The following is a 23,364-nucleotide window of genomic DNA, read 5'->3' on the forward strand; positions in this document are numbered from 1 at the left end:
ATTTGTTTTGGTTTAGTTTTTTGGCTTAGTTTTTAATTTGTTTTGGTTTTGGGTTGGGTTTTTTCTTGGTTTTGTTTGGGTTTATTTGGAGTGTTTTCCCTCTTTTTAATCTGAATTTAAAAGTCACTGCCCCATGTCACAAACACAAATTCATGTCATAAACCTCATTTGATAACATCTTTAATCAAACTGACATGAGGTGTTTATCTGGAAATTCATCCTCAGCAGCTCTGGAAGGGCAGCATAGCCCTATGAGTTCTTTTATACTCCCAAATTCCAAAAACACTTGAGTCCTGCCCCAAGCTGAATGTGGCCTTGCCCTGTGACACTGGGCAAACCAACTGATGTATTTAGATCTTATTTGATGTTATCTGAAACGTGGCCATGCCCTAAGTGTGGTGAGAGAAGGGTCTGATTTAGGCTGGCAAAGTGCAAGAGGCCCCAAAGCAGAGGAACTTTGTGAGTTAAGGCAGCTGGGGCAGAGCTCCAGCAGAGAGGAATTGGATTGTTTTAATGTGTTTCCAAGTCATGTAGGTCTGAAAATAAGGTGTGAGAATGCAGAGTGAGAGCGAGTTCATGAGCTAGATGATTATAAACAGCTCAGGAGTAATTCTGATTTTATGGACTTCCCTAGACCAGTGACTTCTTTGGGTGTCCCCACAGAATAACTTGAAATTTTAAAGCAATGTTTGCTCCATAGCTACAAAAAATTGCTTCTGAAATTACTTTGATGTACACTGAGTTTTATCTACTTCTGTTGGGCTATGGAATAGTTTTTCCTGTGTTATCTGTTGTCATCTTTCTGATGTACTGAGATTTGTATTAGCTTGTTTCCCAACATTCTGAGGAGGAGATATATAAATGCCTGTAACTCTGAGAGTGAATGCAGAGTGATAACAAAAGAATATGCCTTCAAAAGTGATGGATTACCATAAGAATGTGCATGTTTGCTGCTGTAGGTATAAACCAGCCTCATAAATTTACTATCAAGACAAGAATCTACCACGAAGATGTTGAGCCCTTCCTCCTTTTAAAAAATATTTGATTAATATGGAAATTTGTGGATTCTTGTCCAGAGAAAGTTAATGCTGTAATGGGGGAAGGCAAGGATGCTTGACAGAACCCAGCTCACAGGGGAAGGGATTATAGGATTTGCTATGAACAGTCCTGGGTTGAAGAACAAGTCCCTTGTAATGTTGTCATGTTTTAACCAAAAAATTGCTTCCCCATCTGTGTATTTTTGTGGTACATTGTGTTTGAGTAGGTTTATTTTACTGTCAATGCTGATTCTCTGTAGTTTGTATTCTGGGGGTCATTTTTGAGGAATTTCCTCTTAGAGACAAAACCCTAAGTTTGCCGCTTTGGTTTAAAAAAAAAAAAAAAAGAACATTTAGAATATAGACCTATGAATGTAGCCCTGTGTGTATCCTATTTAGGAACACATTGATTTACAGTAACTATAATCCTATATTTGGGGTCTGGAGTGCTTATATTAAAGAAAATCCATCATGATGACAATGTAATAAATGTAATATGCATGTTGAAATGAAAAATATAATTCATTTTGATAAGCCTTATATATCCCATATTACTGTGTTCTTTGAGGAACATTCTCCCTGTTCTCTTTCTCTCTCTTAATATATGTCTAAAGTCTTTTCCTTATGTCTTTCCTACCTAGCATCACCCTCTCCTTGTTCATTTTCTGTCCAAAGCAAAACCCTTCAGAGCAAATCTATGTTGAATTCCTACTACTCAGGTACTAGTGCCAGACTTTTCTTTCATTCCTAAATTTTCTTTGCTTTTGTACGTTACCCAATATAACCTATAACAGACCGAGGCTTCTGAGTGTGAGGCACAGCTAACCTTGTTTTCATTTTCTGTAACTTTTCTTTTCCTGTTGATCCTCTGTTGATTTCCATTGAATCCCTGTCGTGTGGGTGAACGGAATTCCATCTCAAAGTTTCATCAGACACCGTCCCATCGACCACGCTGTTAGGTAAGAGGACAGGTATGGTGTGCTGGGCTGAGCTGGAGAGCAAACACACTCTCTGTGAAATGAAAATAACACTCTGAAGTGTTTGGCTTCCAAAATCAGAATTAATCCTGTGCTCGTGCATTCATCAGAAAATTTTTGTTTCATTTGTGTTTTGTTATTGCTGTTAATTGCTTTCAAATGAAAGAAAAATTCAGAAATTAAGGTTTAGTCATTTTTTCAAGGATATGTTTGTGGTGTTTGTGAGGGTCCGCAGGACGAGGTGAAAGGTGAGAATTTGACTCCATGTTCTCAGAAGGCTGATATATTATATTTATTATATTATATTATATTATATTATATTATATTATATTATATTATATTATATTATATTATATTATATTATATTATATTATATTATATTATATTATATTATATTATATTATATTGCTACACTAAAAGTATACTAAAGAAAGAGAAAGGATACATCGGAAGGCTTAACAAGAATGAATAATAAAAACCCATTACTGACTTAGAGAGCTCGACACAGCTGGACCATATTGGTCATTAACTAAAAACAATTCACATGTTTGGATAAACAATCTCCAGACCACATTCCAGAGCAGCAAAACATGGAGAAGCTGAGGCTTCTCATCTTGCCAGGAGAAGAAATCCTGGTGAAGGGATTTTTCAGAAAATACCACAGTGACATATATTGGGCTTTTTGTCCATGAGATTTGGGGTTCTGGGCCCCTTTCCCACTCCCCCAGCTGGTTGTGCCTGTGCAGCTGACACAGAACCACAGAATAGTTTGGGTTGGAAGGGATCTTTAAAAGCTCTTTAGGCCATGGGCAGGAGCACTTTGCTATGGACCAGATTGCACAGAGCCCCATCCAACCTCACCTGGAACGTTTCAGGCATTGGGCATCTTCCACCCCTCTGGGCAACCTGTGCCTTTTTGTAGACAGTTTCTTCTTTGTCTACTCTGAATTATCCTGTTTCCATTTAAAACCACCCCTCTGTGCTGTGTGTGAGGCTCAGCTGGAACTGCCTCAAGGCTTGCACATTTACATGAGGATTTGCACATGTGCAGCAGGTGGGGGCCTGCAGTTTTGGGTGAAGTTGCATGGATAAAGGTTATTTGGAGAAATTCTTGGCTGGGTTTTGGGAAGTGGCTCCACCTGGTTCTGTGTATGCTGAGAGTTAAATGCTAAATCTGTCAGGCAGTCAGGGATGGATTTGAGAGGATAACAAACAGGCAGGTCCTGGGAGGCAGAGGATGTTCTGTGGCTCTATGAGATATCAGAAAGGAATTCTGCCCTGTGAGGGTGCTGAGGCCCTGGCACAGGGTGCCCAGAGCAGCTGTGGCTGCCCCTGGATCCCTGGCAGTGCCCAAGGCCAGGCTGGACAGGGCTGGGAGCAGCCTGGGACAGTGGAAGGTGTCCCTGCCCCTGGTAAGGGGTGGAACTGGATGGTCTTTGAGTTCCCTTCTCACCCAAACCTCTCTGATTCTCTGATTTATTAATTCTTACTCTATGGAGCAGAAACATGATGTGTGGTTGATCAGAATCTAGCCAGTGAGATTTATCCTTTTGGATTATCCACAATAAATGTTCCTTCCAGACACAGTAACCTGCCGTGACTGCTTCAAACATCGCTCAGAACATGGGGAAGGGCCACAGTTAGTCCAGGAAGAAATGACAACCAGGCTGTTCCTTGGTTCTCACTTGGCACAGAGACACACACATCCATCCTGCTGCCTGCCAAAATGCTGATGGCAAGGAATGGGGCCTCTGAATGGGGTGGAGAAGGAAAGGTGTCCATTTCCCAGAAGGTTTGCTCTCATTTCCCAGAGGCTCAGTGTCATCAGCAGAAAAGCCTAAAGGCAGGTTTCTCTTTTGGCTGCACTTTAGAAACAAGGCCCTGACCTGCAGTTTGATGGAAGATACCAAACTCTCTCAGTCTGGTGTTTGGCATCTAGGAAAGCCTGGTCATTCCTTGGGGGAGCTGTTTTCCCCCCTCTGCCTTGATGGAATTAAGGTGTGAACTGCACTCTTGCTACTCTGAAGCTCAAAGAGCAATGAACAGTTTCCCTCTGTGCTTCTCCTGCCACAGCAAAAGCCCCCAAAACTTTTAAAACCCCACATTTTACAAATGAAAAAGAGGAAATAGGAATCTAACCAGTCTTGTGCTTATGTATTCAAAATTATTTCAAATTTCTACTAAGCACTATATCTGTGTAAGGATTGATATCCCTGTTTTACACATGGGAAGTTAAGTACAGAGCACTTTAAAGACATAAATTACACAGACTGGTCACTGTCCCAGTTCCACCTGAATTTAACAGCCTGTGAAACAGCCCCTTACATTGGAGAAATTTCTATCTTGTGACTTGCAGACAAATTATAACCTTGGCATTCTGGTTTCTCAGACAAATCCATCAGATGTTAGATGTGGCTGTATGAGCAAAAGAAGTTTAATTTTTGATGTTTATTAATATTAATTCCATGGGAAGAAAAACATATCTTGAAAAGGGATTAGTCATACCACTACCAATATCTGTACCTGCAATTCAGTACTGTTTGTTCCCATCTATTATGCTTTCTGCTAATAAATGTTCTATATTTGCAGTATTGCATGGCTTCCTAGGCTTGGCTGTGACATGTAAGATACAGGAGATTTGGGATTTGCTTCTATCTCAATTCCTGATTAATGTTTTTTTATTAATGTTTTTAGTGAAGCCATTTTATCTTCCAATTGTGGACAAGTCTGCATTTTAAATGTTTTGCTCAAACATCCTTACTGGAGAAGGGAATAGTGTTAGATAACACTATTTTTTAGTATTATCTAACACTAAAAAATAAATGAGGTGGATTTTCACTTGAAGGTGAGATAGCACAACCTTAGGGATTATTTCTGGGGAAACGATTCATGTCCAGCAGCTCTTGAAGATGTTCAGGAGATCTCATCAGGGGATCTCTGCAGGGGAACCAGCATGTCCTTCCCTTGGCATCTCCTGGCAGCAGGAAAGGACATTGAGCCTTGTTCTCATTCCAGCTGCTCATGAGGATCCTCACAAGTCACCACCCTCCAGACAGGACAGGGATTTTAGTGCCTGCAGATGGGCAGAACAAGCACAGAGAGCTCTCTGACGCAAAGACTCAGACAAAAAAACTGGCTGTGCTTAGAAAGACATGGAAATTTTCCATGGATTTTAGACTCCTGTAGCTTTTTTGCCCACCCCTAACCACTCTGCTGTGTGTACACCCCCAGTCTGGTTTGAATAACTCAAAGATTATAAGAAGCCAGTATTGCTGCTTTAGCAGGTGCCTCTGCCACTGACTTTTTACTGTGGGATGAGTGATTTTTATGCAATGGATGCTCAAAAATTCCATGGTTTGACCTGCTCAGTTGCATCAGAAGCCTTCCAGGCCAAGCTAGCCTCTAATAAGGAGCTGTGGGAGAGGTTTTCCCAGCATTTCTTTGTGCTGGGGTTTGTCAGGAGCAGAGTGAGCACCAAAGGTTCAGATCTTGGCAGGCTGGGCCTTGAGCTGAATTTCTCTTACATTTCTTCCTGCCTGCAGAACTGGAAACCCCTCTCTTCCAGTCTTTAGTGGCTTGTAGTTTCATGTGCTGTTTTGAAGTTTCCAGTTGTTTTCCAGATGTAACTGAATGTCTCTGGAAGGTGGGTTGGTCTGGCAGCCTCTTTTCACTGAGGAGGCAAATACAAAATTGGCTTGGTGAGCTCCACACATCTAAAGAGCTTCACATTCACATTTCTACCAAATAATCCCAAATCATTGCCCACCTCACCAAAGCATCTTCTTTGCACCTTTAACAGGATTTTCTTCTATGTTACCTGATGAATAAAATGTATGTAATAGTTTTTTATAAGATCACAATACTCTTATGCTAGAATACACTTATTAGTATACTTTAATATTCTTATTAGAATGCTCTTATAAGATTAGAATACTCTTATGCTTGGTGTTAGCCAAGCAATTCCTACAAAGTTCTAAAATCTATATAAAAATTATTTATTTTTTTTAAAAATATGGACATGTGGCTTCTTCATGCCTTTGAAATGAAAGGTGCACCCTGTGTGCTCTGTCAAGCCTGCTGTCAGAAGGCTTTGTTAAGGACTGTGCCTTTTCAGTGCTCAGTTGATATCATTAGATAAATGGTGTTTTGCCTTCAGTTTGCCATACCTCTGTTGGTATTGTAGATAGAATATTAGAGCTGGGTATTTATCATATAATAAAGCCTTGACACACACAAAAAAGCAAATTATTTTTCATCTTGCACCATATCCCTGGTGTAGAGGGAAGAGGTATTAGCCATGCTCTAGTCACCCTCGGAAGATGTCAAAGAATTGACAGCCTTTGCTCTAGTGTGGAGAGACTGGCTCTGTGTGTAATTAAATCCATCACAAACACCACTCAAAACATAATTTATTTTGTGCAAAGGATGTCGAATCGCATCTTATCACTTGCCAAGGCTAAGAGAATAAAGAATATAAGCAGATATTATAGCCCTGTCATTTTAGTCACAGGAGGAATTTGTGGACCTTAAAGCAAAAGTTTTGAGAGAAGTGCAGAAGATGACACAAGAGTGCAGCTTTGCTTTTAGTTGTGAGAGGCATGGCTGGGTTTTCTGGTCAGGAGACAACATCACACTCTGTGCCCAGATATCCATTTCTCAGTCTAACTGTGTTTACAAAACAAATGATCTCTATAAAAGCATCTAAAGCTTTAATCCCTAAAGGTGCTCTGGGTGAGCAGGACCCCTCCCAGCAGCCTCACTGGGATGTTGCACAGGGCTCTGATCATACAGAGCCACTTCCACACTGGCAATCTAATTTCTCAGCTGCTCTTCATCTTATCTGTGACATTTATGGAGAAGTTCATCAGTTTTTCTGTGGAGGCAAACATATTTATTTTACTTGCCTGAGAAGCACAAAAGTACAGAACACAAGGTGGTGCAGCAGCAGGCAAGCAATAATAACTCACTGTCAGGGCTGCTCACCAGGTGGGGGAAGATTCCACTGAAGTGACCTCTGCTCCAGCTCCTCTCTGTGTGCTGGACTCTGTTACTTCTGGGCACAACAAGACCTCAGGGTTGATTTCAGCAGGTTCATTATTATTTCCCAGCAAAGGCATTCACAAAAATCACCATTTCATAGGCAGGGAGAATTTGAGAATATGTGAGGTCAGCATTGTTACATTTGCTTATCTGTAGTTTCACACTAAACACATGAGCCAAGATACCTGAAGAGTTTCCCAATCAGCCATACTGTGTAAGAGACAGGGAATCACTAATTTACTGTCCTCTGCGAAATTTCAGGTGTTAGGTGAACTCTCAAGCTGATCACAGAATGGTTTGGGTTGGAAGGAACTTTAAAGCTCATCTCCTTCTGATAGTAAAAGACTTTAAAATCGTAGAAAATTCAGGGAGTTAGAAAGAAAATTAAGCTTAGTGGGTGGGGACACTTCATGAAAATGCCAGCTTCCAGAATCAAAACATCTGAGTTGGCAAAGGACATCTTAATATGTGGAATAAGAGTGGCACTGAAAAGGGTTAACAAACAAGCTGGCAACACCCTTTGCTGTCACAAGCTGCTGATTTTAGAAGCAATCCTGTCATCAACAGCGTGTTCCCAGCCACATGCAGAATACCTGCCTTATTTACAGCTGCACAAATGGAACTGAGGAAAATTGGAGATTGTTCTAGGAAGGAACCGGGGCCCTGAGCAGCCTGCCCTAATGAGACTTCAGAAGCTCTCAATTGATTTACTTTATCAAAGAGAGACTGAAGAAGTGATTTGATCAGTGCCTGCATGGGTCAGGATTACAAATGCTCAGAGGACTCTTTAATCTAACAGAAGGTATAATAAGATTCAGTGCCTGCAAATCGAAGCTACACAGAATCAAATTGCAATTAAGAAATGTTTAGTCAGCAAGGGTAATTAACCATTGCCACAATTTTTGGGGTCAGAATGGAATCACCACCTCCTGAAATGTTTTAATTTGAATTATTTCTTGGAATGGTATTCCATCTTTGGAATGCAGTGAAATGTGGTGGGGTGTGTTCCTATCAAAAGCAAAAGGATATATAACTAGGATAAATGTGCCCATGAAATATAATTTTAAAAAAACACCTGATGCATGACCCTCCACATTTATTAGTTTCTGAGTATTAGAGTGAATTATTTCCTGCAACTTTCCCATTAAAAAGAAAAAAAAAAGAAGAAACAAAAACTAGTTTTCTATTTTGCTTTTCTCACTGAAAACTCACCAAAGGAACACATGCTTTATAGGCACTGCCAAAAATTTAGTGCAAAGTCTTGGCCAATTTGTCCTGCAAAGTCATTCTCATTTGCAGGGGACCGGGGAAATGTTTGTGAGAAGCAGACAGAGAAAAGGGACTGTGGAAAATTACTTTAACTTCTTTAACTTGCTTTTAGCGCAACAATTAAAGCAGCAGCCTGACTTTGCTGGAACCTTTGTTGTCTTTCCCAGTGATAATGGCACCAAAAGGAATGAGATGTGCTTTATAGCTGCACCCAGAAGGAAAAGCAAAGCCTGCTTGCCAGCCCTCCAAAGACTCTTTTGGTTGACTGTCCTAGTGAGAGATTGGTGTGCTGCCACCTCCCCTCCCACCTGCATTTTGAATTGTTCACAGAATTGCTGCAAACACATCCTGAGAGGCGCCGGCCTCACCGAGCGCCTCATTACCGCGCTTAGCTCCACACTCTGGGGTGATTAGATGGAGAGGGAACAACGTGTAACCTGCATCAGCCCTTATTAGCAGAACATGGAAGTGTTAAGCTCAGCTCACACAGAGCAATTTGTGTCCAGAAAAGCCCCTCTACATTTTGCTTGGCCTAGATAAAATGCTGGTGGGAGTAACTGAGAGTCCAGCGCTGCTGTTGTTGTTGGGGTTGGGATTTTTTTGCAGGTAGCTCAGGTGCCACGTATGATGTGTCTGTCACGGAGGATTGGAGGAGGTGATGGCCTGAACAGTTTCACCTGTGTGTCCCAGGGTGGAGAGAGGGGTGACCCACATTGTGTGGTGTTTTTTTTCAAGCAGAATCACCTGACTGAGGCACACAAACAGTGCTGGTGCTGCCACAGACCACACTTTGCATTCTTCCCTCGGAGGGTGCAGAGGCATAGGGTGCCCAGAGAAGCTGTGGCTGCCCCTGCATCCCTGGAAGTGTCCAAGGCCAGGTTGGGATGGTGCTTGGAGCAATCTGGGATATTGATATGAGATGGTTCCTTCCAAGCCCAAACCATTCTGAGCTTCTGTGCCACAAGAGCTGCTCCTACAATCAGAGGGATTTGCACCAATTTTTATCTCATTGACCAAAGAGACCAGCTGTCACTGTGGACTCAAAGACCTGAGACAGACTCCTCTTTACCGCTGAGCACCTTCTTTTAGTCCCACCTCCACACCATGAGTGCCTGCCTTAAGGGAAGCTATCTGGAAAGAACGAGCCACCACTTTCTTGGCTCTCACCTCTCCCCGTGACACATTACTCTGAGAAGAGAGCCAAGTACACCAGAATTAAAGGAACTGATGAAGAGAGAAATTAGTAATTGCCTGCAAAGCAGCTGGCTGATCTGAGCTCCATTTTACAAGTCGCCTGTGCTCTGCGTGTGCCCTGCCCGAATTAGCACCAGAACCACACATTAGTTTTAAGGCTCCCTCTTGAATTGGGATCTCGTAATGTTTTTTAATTGGGGCTGATAAAAATGTGGCATTACTTGCAGGTTCCTCGGAGAAGCCAATTGTGAAATTGGGTTTGTATTAAACCTAATGATGGAAAATTAAGCATAGTACGTCTGTCGGAAATGGTCCGCGATAAAAATCTTCTCCTTTTCATTACAGGAGGTTAATAGGGAATAGGGGAGCAAAGATGCACTGGGAAAGCGAATCCAACTAGGGGAATTAATAAGCCTTGAAATTCCCTCTGTTCAGAGTTCTCACACTGTCATTAGTCAGAGCATTAGGGATGATTATACAAATGCTTTGGATGTTACTCTTCCTTAAATCCCAAATTTATTCACATTTTGTGTTTGAGGGTTGCTTTGCTTGAGCCGTAGTTCTGTAAATCTGTGTGTCCTGGGAATGTGACTGTGTTTATGAGAACCTGGGACTCAGAAATCCCGAAATTCACGAGTCTAATCTTCAAAGCAGATGATCACTGTGCTAATTTATTTCAGAGGAGCAGGCTGTGTTCAGCATCTCTGATAATTCATCCCCCAACCGTGTTGATGTCCCACTGCTGATGAGCTTTCCCTGCAGCAGTGTCCACTGCTGGCATTCCTATCTCCTCACAGTCCTGCAGCTACCAAACAGAGCATATCCCTGCTTTCACATCTTGCCCTAATCTAATAATAAACCAGCTGAATTGCTGTTTGCCATGTCTGTGCTGAGGACACGGTGGGATGCCCTCAGCTCTCTGCTCCTGCCCACCTTTGCAGCAGGGACATGGGCAGCCCCTGCCCAAACTGCACAGCGGTTTCTCAAGCAGAGCAGTGTTTACAAGAGCATTCCAAGATTATTTCTGCCTCACAGAAATCACCCTGAAATTGCAATTTGATTTATTTATTCTTTATCCCTTTAAAAACGTGGCCGCAGTGTTGCTCTCAAGAGGTGGTGTTTCAGCTCTTTGTCAGTGAACTTGCTGTAAGAAACAAACCCTGTTTGTGGAAGCTCAAAGGGCTTTTGTGAACAATCTGAGGGAGATGCATTTTCTGTTTGCTAATACCTTGGTCTGGGTAAGGCCAGAAAGAATTGATGCAGGTTTTAGTGTGAAAGGAGCTGAGCATCTCAGATCCCTGCAGTCCTAGAAAAAACACTGCTATATTTGGCCAAATACTTAAATTTGGACAGCTCTGCTAGATAAGTCATTGAATTTTTCATTTAGTCTGAGTTCCTGTTGTTAAAGATTGTTACAGTCAATTGTTTGGTTATTGAAGTTATTATTTCTTTCTCTTAGTTCACTGGGAATATTTTGTTGTACATACAGTTTTGCTGGGGATATGAAGTTGCAATTCCATCTGCATGCTGATAGATTTCTTTAAATCCACTTCCTTCAAAATGAATTTTTCTATTAAGTTTACATATATGAAATTTAAATTTCTGCACCCAAGATAACTTTATTTTTACGCTGGTTTATTTTTTTTTTCCTGATAATATTACATCGTTGTCATTGACATACAAAATTTTAGGCCTGAACTAGCAGAACAGTTGACTTTCCCTGAGCATCCTGACTTATTTGAAATGCTAATCATTTGCTTGCTGTTCACGGGGGTCCCTCTCAGTTATCTCATGCTGTACACCCCAAATCCTGCCTGGATCTCATGCTGTACACCCCAAATCCTGCCTGGATCTCTTGCTCATCTCTGTGTATCTCTGAGCCATGTCCTTTGCAGGTTTGGGAAGACAGTAGCTCTGCTGGAGTTGCTGTGGAGATGTGCCATTTCCTTGTTAGCCTGACTGGCTGTTCATTCTCTCCGTGTCTTTTTAGGTTTGTCTGCTTGAAACAAAAAAAATATTCAAGCATGATGTAGTCCTTCTTGGCATTTTAGATAAACCTGTGTTTTCTATTCATTTCTTTACTTCCTTTTGCCCATGCCGCCCTGCGGGGTGGTGTTAAATAAAGAGAGCGAGGATGAAACTGGGAATAGCAGGTAGCTGAGAGCTTGTTGTGCCCGCTGTGTCCCCACAGACAGCAGCCACGGGGAGCTGGCCCAGCCCACGCTGACCATCCAGACCCACCCGTACCGCAGCTGCGAGCCCGTGGAGATGTCCTACCCCCGGGGGCAGTTCCAGCCCGCCATCCGCGTGGCAGACCTGCTGCAGCACATCACCCAGATGAAGAGGGGACAGGGCTATGGCTTCAAGGAGGAGTATGAGGTGAGAGGAAACTTTCTTCACGTGACTGATGTGAGAAATGTGTATTTTATGATTGGTTTCATCACCCAGATGAAGAGGGGACAGGGCTATGGCTTCAAGGAGGAGTACGAGGTGAGAGGAAACTTCCTTCACGTGAGAAAATGCATGTTTTATGACTGGCTTTTCGTAAATATTCAAATGAATATTATATGTGTTGTGTTAGAGAGTTATGCTGTGTTAAGTAGTGTGCTAAATATAGTTTTAGGTTATAGCAAAATGTTAAAATAGAAACTATGCTATGTAAGATACTTTTTTAAAGAAAGGACTTGCAGCGAAATAGCAGCCACAGGACACCTGAATCTTTCAGAGACAGAGAATTGATTGCTCCCTTATCAGAAGAAATGAACTTCTTCCTGCCTCGCTCAGGCTTGAAGGCGCTGTTAGGATTCAGAGGAAGAAGCTGACACTGACCAGACAGAATCCTGTGTTTGAATGGAATTTATGCATCATGTAAGAGGTGTATGAATATGCAACAGGCTGTTGTTTTAAGGGTTAATCCTCTGTTAACGTGGGGCCTTTTTCAGACTTATGTTGCCCAGAAAGAGGTACCCAGACTGTCCTTAACTCCTTGTTTCTATTGTCTCATATTGTTGTAATTCAAATTGTCCAAATTATTATTACTCTAATTGTATTACTATTTTTATAACCATTTTATTACTGTGAAACTTTTAAAATTTTAAAAACAAGTGTTTGGCATTTTTCACAACTGAGTAGGAAAAGTTGCACTCATGAGGGGTAGAAGCTTGGGACAGGAGAGTAACTGATTTTGAGAGCTTCTTTTCCTTAATTCACCCTCCTAATCCTGTTCTTTCTGATGTTCTGAGGGCAGGGTTTTGCAGCAGTGTCAGTCTTTGGAGGCTCTCTATTCCAAAGAGAAGGTGATCACTACAGCAGTAAGTGGGTGACACTGTGCCCATCCCTCTGTCCCATAAAGAGCAGACAGTGAATATTCAGCAGGTGCTGAACATACGCTCCCACAGTCCCTTCCTTATGGATGTTTTCCTTGAGTAGTGTGAGCCAGGCTGTGAGAAAAGGAAAGGGCTTTGCCTGAATTTTTTGGGAGCTCCAAGTTCTCTCTTATAATTGATCACGTGAAATCACAGATCAATGACCTCAATGCAAAATTGTCAGGTATTTGTGTAGCTTAAATGGAGGTGAAATTTTCCAATATGATCAAACCTCTGGCTCAGAATAGGCTTGACTGACATCCTCTATCAACAATGAGTAAAACCTATGCTGGAAAAATGAAAGCTGCCCTATTTCCCCTCACCTCTTCCCCCTGCAAACTGGAATTACCAGGAATATAATCCACATGACCAGAAGACATGATGTTGGGGATGATTTGGAAGAGGAAAACACATTTAGAGCAGAGCAAACAGAAGAGGGAAATAGCATCAAACATATGTGAGACTCAGCTCTAGCAAGTGATAATTATAATGAATGTAATAAGCTCGTGGGAAGGCAATAAGAAATTAATATGCATAGTGGCATTAAAACTATTTAAAAATAATGTAACAGCTGTGAAAATAAGTTACTTAATGAAAACAGCTCACTTTTCTACCCTGCAAGTATGAGTCCATGGGGTTTGTGTCCTCAGTGCTGAGGTTTGCTGTAATTGGGAGCCTGTCTTTTCCTGGTCCTCACCAGGGAGTGCTTTTTTAATCATATGGCATCAAAAACTGTCATAGCACATGTTTCTGGAGCTGTATGTTAACCAGGTCTAGGCACTCTTGGCCCATAATCAAGCATGCTAATTAAGCTACCTATATAAAGAGCTTTGTTTAATATTGAAAAAGGTTAATAATTCTCTGAGGAGATTTACTTAGCCCCCCCTTGGCCTCCATTTCCATGAGGAGTACCCAAAACTGCATTGAGCTCAATTACAGTTGCCCTAAGACCCAGTTCTTGATGTTCAAGAAGAAAAACAGGTGCTGGCATATATGTAATTTTCTGGTGCTGGCATGGGTAATTATCAAAATAGCACATTAGCATGAAAAATGTCAATGCAACTCTCAGCTCCACGAGCTCTGCCTTCCCCACAAAGTGCAGTCTGCAGACCTATGCAAGGATGATGGCATTACACAGCTTTGCATAATTCCTTTCTTCACAAGGAACGGCCTGGAGAATGCCACAAGCTCACAAATCCCTTGTGTTGTCCCACCAGGCATTTTCCATGGTGGGATTTGGGTTTGGAGATGGGGTGGAGGCAGCACCTCAGCTCCAGATAACACTGGGAGGGTGTCAGGGAGCAGGAGAGCTCCTGGGAGGTGGGAGGTTTGAGCTGCCTGTGAGTGCGGGCTCAGCCTGGCATCTGCAGGAGCACAGAGCTGAAAAATTGGCTTTGCAAGACGCTTTGCAGAGCAGCTGATAAAATCTCGAGAAAGAATTTGATGTCTCTTTTAAAGTGTGTTTTCAGACACTAATATCAGTGTCACCTCCAAATATGCTCTTTTTTTTTTCTCTTCTTCTTCTAAGGAGTTGATTTTCTACTTACTTTGCAAATTGATAGCATAAATTGCAGCCTGTTTGGTGACATGTTACCAAATAATTTTACTCTCATGAAAAATCACTTTGAACGGAGCATATCAGTCACACATGACAATCTCTTATCTCTGTGCCTTCCCATCTCCGCCGAGTAACCTGGAAATTGCATTCCATATTTGTTTAAAGGATGCCTGCACCTACACGTGTGAGCACAGGCAGCTTGTTTTGCTGAAGGCATCTAGAAAAATATTCCTGGTAGCTGCAGGAGGAGCTGAGAAGCAGGAGGGGATGGTGTGAGGGGTGTGAGTGCTGGTGTGAAACGAGTGTTAACCGGGTGTGAGTAGTGGGAGAATCTGTCAGCACTCCCTGTGTCTGTGTTATTTTAGGGCTGCACCTGAGGGCAAAGTGGGACTTTGAGCCTTTTTGGCTGCTGCTTCTGTTCAGTGATAAAACAAAAGGAATAGGGGAGAAAAATCTGTCAGCGGTGCTGGGTGTAGATGGCACCGTTTGGGGTTGGGAATAGCCATAAACATTTAAACAGGACACATTTAAATGTCACCAGTCCCTTTTCCAGAACATATCAGCTCTGATTTGTTGGGAGCTGTGGGACCAGTCCCACAGACTTATTGCAAGCACCAATTACTGGCTAAGGAGATAATAGGCTTAATTATCCAGACTCATTTTCCATTATGATTTAGGATGTCACTAATGCACATTCTCCTGCTGCATTACTGAGACTGTTTAGTTATTTTAGATTTTGTGGCTCCTTTCCTCAAACATCTTAGTGCTGAGAGCCTTCAGAGAGTGGAATTCACCCCTGGCTTTAACCCTTTGATTTCTGCCTACACATTTGCATGTGGCCAGAAGAATAGATCTGATGGTCCGGGCTATGATGGGACACTGCAAAATGAATGGCTGAAATACCTTTTTTTTTTTTCCAGATTGTGTTTTTTAGCCCAGGTAATTCATAATTCTGGCTCCTATCAGATTTGTAGGAAGAGTTTTTCCACCACTGTTGAGAAGGGAATGGCTTCAGAGGGAGGGCCAGGGCTCCATGGCACACTTTGAGATGAACAGAAAAGCTTTGAATTGATGTTGTTGCCTTTGGCAGCAAAAGTGCAGCATTAAGGTGGATCAGTGAAAATGAAGGATTGGATTTTTTTGTATTTAAATTGAAAGCAAACAGCAAACTAACTAAATGCATCCATCCAAAATTCAAATTGGCTTGCAGCGAGCCTCAGTTTAATGGGAACACTTCAGTTATGGCTGGGCTGTGGTGCTTAGGAAGCTTGATTGAGATGAAGCTGACTTTGAGAGATCTATGCTTGTAATTTCAGCTAAAATTTAGATCAATTTAGCTTAAAAAGCTTCACTGTAACCTAAATTCCACTAGTGGGAAGATATTTCAATGTAGATTTCACAAAACTTCTCTAAGAGAAGTTTAGGCAGTTTTAGAAGTAGAAAAAGCTTAAAAATCAAGTATCTTTTTTTTTTTTTTGAACACTTGAAGTCTTGTTACCAAGTCAGAGAAAGAAGGGGGAGAATATCCTAGGAAAAATGGATTAAATACCAGTGCCTGAGTGATCTGTCCTGATTTAACATTGATGATAATGCAGATAGAAGCAGGACTCTTTTCACAATTATAGAGATACTTATTGCACCATAAAAACCTGAAGGAACAAAGCATTAGCCATTCTCCTCGTTTTCTGGATGCAAGCCAATTATAATCCATATTCTTGTCTTTCTTTTTAATGTAGCTCCAGTTCTTGGTGCTGCATTTTTTGGGATATGAGGAAATTATTTGGGTTGTACATGGAGTTCCTCCAGTTTGTTCATCTGATGTTTATAAAAGTGGGGATGTAAGGGGCAAAGGTGGTTTGTGTTCACCACCAAGCAGAGCTGTGCTCCCTCCCTTCAGAGCTGGTCAGTTCTCTGGAAAGCAGGGATTTCTGTGGGATTGAATGCAATGAAAAATCCTGGACTCGTAAATCTTCGGAGGCTCCATCAGCAAATATAAAAACATCAATTTCAGTGGAGAATTGCATGTTCAAATCAAATGAAAGGATACGGTTTGTTGAAAAGGGATTTATTGGACCTGAATATATTTTCTCTAGCCAAGATAGCTTCTCCCATGTGGAAGTCATGAGAAAGGATCTTCTTTTATTTCTTTTTCTTTTCAGATAGCTCTGATTAGGCACCTAATGACAGTTGCCATTCTCTGGTCAATCTGCTGTAATTCGATATTAGTGGAAAAATAAGGCACCTTTTTCCTTGCTCTTTGAAGATGAAAATGAGCCTTCTTCACCTCTTTTCTTTCACTCAGAGGTTTTTTTTTTGGGTTTTTTTTTGTGTGTGAGTTTCTTGGTTGGGTGTTTTTCCTCAGAAGATGAGCTGCTCTTTGGAAACAACAGTCTGCAAAGGAAATATATGTGTGATCAAAGCCCTCACCAATTACAGAGTTATTACTCTTTCTCCTGGGCTTTTGAATAGGAACTCAGTGTCCCTGTCTCTGTCAGCAGAGCTCGTGGCAGTGCTGCAGTGCCTGACATTTTCTGTCCTGGAACCCTTTGCGGGAAATTCACAGCGATCTGCTCTGCCAGGGCTTTGCTCATATTAAGTTTAATTGTAACTCCAGTGTTGTAGATCCTAATTGTGTCTCTCTGCTATTGCATTCAGGCACATAATAGACCTGGGTGGCTTGTGAAGATGAATATAAATTCATTTTGTAACACAGCTGTGTCAAACTACCCGCTGCTGGCTGAGGCAGATGTGACTTTACAATAACTGTGGTATAAACCCTCTGTAATTCCCCAAGGACAAGAAATAATAAAACTTCCAATGATGATTTTGGTGATGCAGAATCGTGTTAGGGGGTACATCTGGGAGGAGAGACAGTTCAGGAGGGGCTGCTCACCCATGTTTTTTCCAAGAAAGGCAGGACCATCCTCCAACTGCTGCTTTCCAGGCTCTGCCTTGAAAATCCCTCCTGGACATGTCTCCAGGATAAAGTGACTCATGTGAGGGTGTGCAGAATAGTTGTAGGGCTGAGCTGCAGGGAGGGTGGCACTGTGTGCTGCCAGTTCCTTTCCCTCTTCCTTCGTCATCTGAAAGAGCAGATTTTAGGAAAATGGCTGTTTATTCTTGTGCTTCATGAGCATTCTTTACCTTGTTTTTCCTTCCTTTCTTATACATGATCTAAAACTCTGAGCTGCTTTATCTTTCCCCAGAGAAATCCAGCAAATGGCTTGTATTGCATCACCCATTATTAACACAGAAATAGATGAAACCACTCTATTTTCAGCTTAAATATTAAAGGCTGAGCACTGGGTTTCAAACATCTGAGTTTTCTTAGAGGTGTAGTCAAGTGAAATCTCCCCAAGTCTTGTTCTACAGGGGCAGTGAGGATAACCTGTGACTGTGCAGCCAGAAACAAATTCCCCTGATCATTTCAGATGTGAAGTAGCAGGAGGAAAATGATTCTTGGCTGGCAGAAGACAAGAGGTGCAAATGGTCTGCACAAGCTCTGCTTTTCCCATTGCTGGAGATGCCCTTTCCTCACCAGCAGTGTTTCCTTGGTCAGCTACTGTATTATGCAGCTCCTTTATTTTTGCCCTGCTCTTCTTTACAGCTCTTGCCCCACCTGAAGGCATTGACCAGGTGATTTAAACCCTCCTTTACTGTTTATTTTGCAGGCACTCCCCGAGGGGCAGACGGCATCCTGGGATACGGCCAAGGAAGACGAGAACCGCAACAAGAACAGATATGGGAACATAATCTCCTGTAGGTGTAAATTCACATTGAACTGGGCATCCTGGGGGATACTACCTGTGTGCTGTGGAGAAGGGGGTGTTTGAGAAGCTCACCAGGAGCTGGCTAACAGTACTGACTGTGTTCAGCCCATTTGTTACAGGCTTTATTCCTAGGATTTATTTTATTTCATATTTTTTTAATCCTTAGTTTTCATAGCATCCTTGCATGATGTTACACATTTTCTACCTACCTTGCTTTCTGCTTTAGGTTTGTAGCTCAAGGGCTAAATCTTTCTATCACTTTTTATATGTTGATGTCCATTTTCTGTCTATTTTCACTACAAAACCCAGAGCTTCCAGTGCCACAAAAGAGAGGAGCTGCAGACAGGTCAGGTTTTTAGCTGTGGCTCAGAGGCCAGGTTTTCTCCTTCCTTGTGATCAGCAGCCAGTGGAGCAGTCACTGCTGGTCCCTAGAGCTGGTTTGAAGGGTGGGACAAGCTTAACTTCTGCCTCAGGATCATAATAAGGCAGCTGAAAATGCACTAAAATGTCTTGGCTTACTTCTTTCAGTGATCAGTTCCTGTTGATGTTACAGGAATAGCAATACACAGCAGAACTGCAGGGCAGGAAAGAGTCCATAAAACTATTTAGGACACCTTTATTCTTCAAAGCAAGACTAAACTCACCTTCCTCATTTTTGTCAGGTATTTGTGAAGCCTCTTCCAAAGTTTCTCTCCAAAACAGCTTTCCACAAACTCTCCAGGCATTTCACCACTGTTTCATTATTCCTGGTAATGACTGGGGAGAGGAGGTATGAGAATTAATTCTTCTCAAGGGCTGCTGAGCTGAATCAAGTTGGAGAAGCCAAGCTTGAAACCATCAGAATAAGAAATCAGAATATAAATGAATGTACCATAGATTTTCATGACTGGGAAAATCTATAGAATGCTCTGAGGGCAAAATTAAGTTGTGCTGAGTGATATATTTCATACTATATTTTTGTTCTTGGGTTAAAAATGTATTTCTTGTAGAACAGATAGATTTTGCTAAAAAATTTTTTTAAAAGCACAAAAAAAAAAAAAGCACCAAAACAACAACACCTCAACTGACCCGAAACCCCAACCTCTTCATAAAGAGACCTCAACTCACACATCAGTACTCCTCTCTCTGCAACCTTGAAATAAGTGATTCGTGTGCCAGTTTTGGGGAATGACCTAGAACATCTCAGTTCAGGGGCCCCATGGTAAAGATGAAGGAATCTGGAAATGAAGACTGAAATTTGTGAGCCCTGATGTGATCCCAGTTCTGCTGCTGGCTTTGTGTGGTTTGTGAGCAGGTCACCAAGTTCACCAGTGTTCTTTATCCATGTGGAAAATGGAAGTGACTGTACTGGAATATTACAATTAGCATGGAAGTTGTCTCCCTTAATTTCAGCTGCACCTCACTGTGAGCTTTCTGTGTCGCAGTGGCAAAGAGAGACGTCCAGACAGAGGCTCTGTTCACCTGTCTATGCAATTAGCTCCAATTAAATGAGCCTAAGACAGATGAATCATCCACCTCTAGACACTGGATTGAAAGTGGAAGTGCTGTGGTATGATATAATGAAGGAAATATGAAAGGATTTGTTTCTTTGGATGATTTTGAGGAAGCACTTGGCATAATTCAAAAGAGGAGGTGAAAAAAGGTAAAACTGTGCAAAAGCTTCCATCTCATTTATGTTGAAGATGGTCATGAAGAAAACCTTGAACTCCAAGTGAAATGTGAGGAGTTCAAGAAGCAAAATCAAGGAAGATAAATGGGATGTTATCTAAAGAGAAGGTGTTCACAAAGACAAATTGTTGTCTAAGGAAGAGTGACACGAGGCTTTTAGCTCTAAATATAAATACTGCAGCCGTGCAGATAGGAGGTGATGAACTTGAATAAGGGAATGCAAAATGTAATCAGAGCTAAGGAACAAGAATCTGCACGGTGTGAAGTGTCAGAAAAGGAGCTCAAGTTTGAGGACTGTTGGGAAAGATTTGTGAAAGGGGCTGAGAGGGTGGAGTGGGCTTTCTTCTCTTCAAATATTTATTGAAGAGAAGGAGACAAGAGCTCTTTTAAAAGACAGCAAGGAGAATTTAGAAATATACAACAGTGATATTGAGAAGGCTTGGAAGGGAGAAGAAAAGAAAGATGCCAAGGGAAGGAGCATATAATTCATCTGGTATTTTGTAAAATTATTTCAGAGTTATCAGCTAAGCCTGGAGCCAGACCCCACTGGTGGGTGAGTTGGGCAAACTCCCTGAGTAGAGTCAGGGCAGGAGCCAGAGCAGAGGATGGAGAGCAGGGCTGAGAACAGCAGGGCAGTGCTTCCCTCCAGGCAGGTCATGCAAACAAATTGTGCTCTGTGGGTACAAACTGGGCAAAAGCCTGAGCAGAGGAGGTGGAACACAGTTATACCCTGAGCTGTTTTGTTGTACGTCAATTGTAGTGGCTGATGAAACCCAGAGCAGGCACTGGTTGCCCCTACCAGTTTATTTGGTAAAAGGCTGCATGTAGCAATTAACATTATTTATTTAACCATTTATCCCTCCTGTACAACAAATCCCCTGCCTTCTGGGGAGTGAATTGGAAAGTCAGGTTTTGATCTGACTTCTGCAGCAGCAGCTCCAGAGACTGGTGTTAGAATGTGGGTTTGTAAGCCCTTGCAATGAGTAGCATTGCTCAGTGAATCACAGCAGATTAGATCTTGTCTTTACAGCCTCGTGGGTAACAGCACGCTTACAGGACTGTTTTACTGGCTCACTGCTCTCCCAGAGCTGCATTAACATCGTGCCTCTCTCTGAAAACCTGGATCACACTGCCAGCCCCAACACCTGCTCTTCTTCTTACATTTGCAAAGCAAAGCTGCAGACCAGCCTGAGAGCTGATCTGCTCATGCAGAGGAGGGGCAGGAGAACTCACAGAGCTTTCCCAGCTTTCCATCATTCCCTCCCATCTGTAACAGTTTTTGGAGCAAGGAAAGGAAAAGCTGAGCAGTGGATTTGAGGTCTGCATGACCACAGAAATCCACTGTGTATGGTGAGAAGTTGCAGACTTACCATGCTGAAGGAAGCTGCCCTGCTTGAACCTTTTATTATATGAACAGAGCCCATGAGCTTTGCTCCTGCACTTTTATAAAAGCTGTAAAAACAAAGACAGTCGTGGAGATGCCAGGATTTTCTTTAGGGGACAAGCGTAGGCAGTGTACCCATTTATGTGCTGAAGCGAAATTACTTAATTCTGCTTTAGGGCCCAGATATTGAGACCTTCAAAGAGCATCAGAAAAGTGATTGTTGGGCGAGGGATGTTGAGCTGAATCTATTACAAGAGAAGAGAAAATGTCCAGAAGCTATATGGGACCTTTGGTTCTATTTGATTTCTCTCCATCTTGCCAAGATTTAGAGCCATTAACATTGTGGGAGAATAAAAGCTCTCAGTTGAGAGCTGAGGATGGGAAGAGATAGGATGATGTTTTGCTTCTGCTGATGGAGAGAACTTTCTGTGCCTTTCTTTCTTCCCTCTATTTGAATTCTTATGATGGTCCACTAAAAACTACAGTGCTGGTGACAAAAAGACAGTGGAGAAATTTGCTTTGTTTCCTTCATTCTCTGACTGCCATATGCTTTGGGTTGGAAAACTGACAATTAATCAGAGAATTTTGGGGTGGAAGAGATGAAGCTTTCAGCTGACACAGGTGGAGGGAACCTCTTGCTCACAGACAGGGATAAGAAATGAAATTTAAAAAAAACTGCAAAGAATTCCAGACTTCGGGTGGGAAGGGACCTTAAAGTCCATCCAGTTCCACCCCTGCCATGGCAGGGACACCTTCCACTGTCCCAGGGTGCTCCAAGTCCCATCCAGCCTGGCCTTGGACACTTCCAGAGATTGGATTTGGAACAGAAGTCTTCCAATTTTCAAGCATTTTTATTCCATGATTTCTTCTGTAGTGCCTAAACTCTTGCATGTCTGTGTGATATTCATGGGATTTGTGTGATATCCATGGAATTTGTGTGATATCCCATTGAATTGGTGGGATATCCCATTGAATTTGTGTGATATCCCATGGAATTTTATGACATCCATGGAATTTGTGTGACATCCATTGAATTTGTGTGATATCCCATTGAATTTGTGTGATATCCATGGAATTTGTGTGATATCCCATTGAATTTGTGTGGTATCTATTGAATTTATGTGATATCTATGGAATTTCTGTGATATCTATGGAATGTGAGTGATATCCATGGAATTTGGGTGATATCCCATGGAATTTGTGCGATATCCATGGAATTTGTGTGACATCCAAGGAATTTGGCCCTGACAGAGTGTGATTCATCCCACCTGGATGTTGCCCAGTTCTCATGGCACGCTCCAGGGTCAGTGGGGGCAGAAAGGGGAGCACAGAATGAGGATAAATCATGGTTTTGTCCCAGAACTGGGGTGAATCTGCAGGTCTGTGTGTGTTTCCCCACCCCTGAGTGGGGGACCCTGGCAGGCAGTCGAGATGAGCTGTGTAATGTTTCGGTGGCGAAAGTTGTGTGAGATTAATCCAGTGCTGGTGTCAAAATGAGACGTGGAGAAATTGCAATGATACTTCAAATGATCACTAATGGGAATTTTGACAGGAGCTTAAAACGGTAACAATTTTGTGCTAAAGTGGGAGCACAGAGCTTTTCAGTGAAATTCTTGTCATTTTTGAAGTCTGTTTTAAGACCAATTTTCAGTCAAACTACTCTTCATATAAATTTAGAGTTCTGCTAACTAGCAGGAGGAGTGGAGTAAGCAGGGAGAAATAAAACCATTTACACATTTCTTAAGTTTTTTTCTATTTTTTGTGGTCCTGAATGCAACTTTTCCTTTTTTTTTTTTTCCTGTTTACCCTTCATTTTTAATATTTCTTAGAGTCCATTTTCAACACACAGGGATATAATGTCTGATAAATTTAGTGAAGAGTTGAGCAACACTTTCATTTCAGTCTGCCAAGAATTCTGTGTCCTTGGCTAGAGGAGTCCAGTGGATAAAGAGAAGAATCAGAAATAAGTTTTAACCACTGGGAGAAGAGATAATAAATGCATGTGCTGTTCTTTAAATAGCTCTTTAAAGTCTGTAGGCAAAAAACCCTAAGTACAAGATTCTTACTACTAAGAGCATAATAATTTGCCTATTTATTTTTTA

General features: G+C 41.9%; 1 protein-coding gene across 11 annotated transcripts in view; it reads left to right on the forward strand.

The window, feature by feature from the left end:
• Positions 1-23,364, forward strand: part of PTPRT (protein tyrosine phosphatase receptor type T) — a 477,859-nt gene that overhangs the window by 419,957 nt on the left and 34,538 nt on the right. For 8 of the 11 annotated variants that reach the window (XM_074553619.1, XM_074553620.1, XM_074553622.1 and 5 more), the window contains 4 exons: positions 1,679-1,756; positions 1,961-1,996; positions 11,709-11,896; positions 18,112-18,199. In XM_074553619.1, the coding sequence (XP_074409720.1) occupies positions 1,679-1,756; positions 1,961-1,996; positions 11,709-11,896; positions 18,112-18,199 (390 nt within the window). The remainder of the gene's footprint in view (positions 1-1,678; positions 1,757-1,960; positions 1,997-11,708; positions 11,897-18,111; positions 18,200-23,364) is intronic. The other 3 variants (XM_074553627.1, XM_074553629.1, XM_074553624.1) reach the window with 2 other exon arrangements.

This window comes from Zonotrichia albicollis, chromosome 17 (genome assembly GCF_047830755.1).
Source record: "Zonotrichia albicollis isolate bZonAlb1 chromosome 17, bZonAlb1.hap1, whole genome shotgun sequence".
In the NCBI taxonomy this organism is placed as follows: domain Eukaryota; kingdom Metazoa; phylum Chordata; class Aves; order Passeriformes; family Passerellidae; genus Zonotrichia; species Zonotrichia albicollis.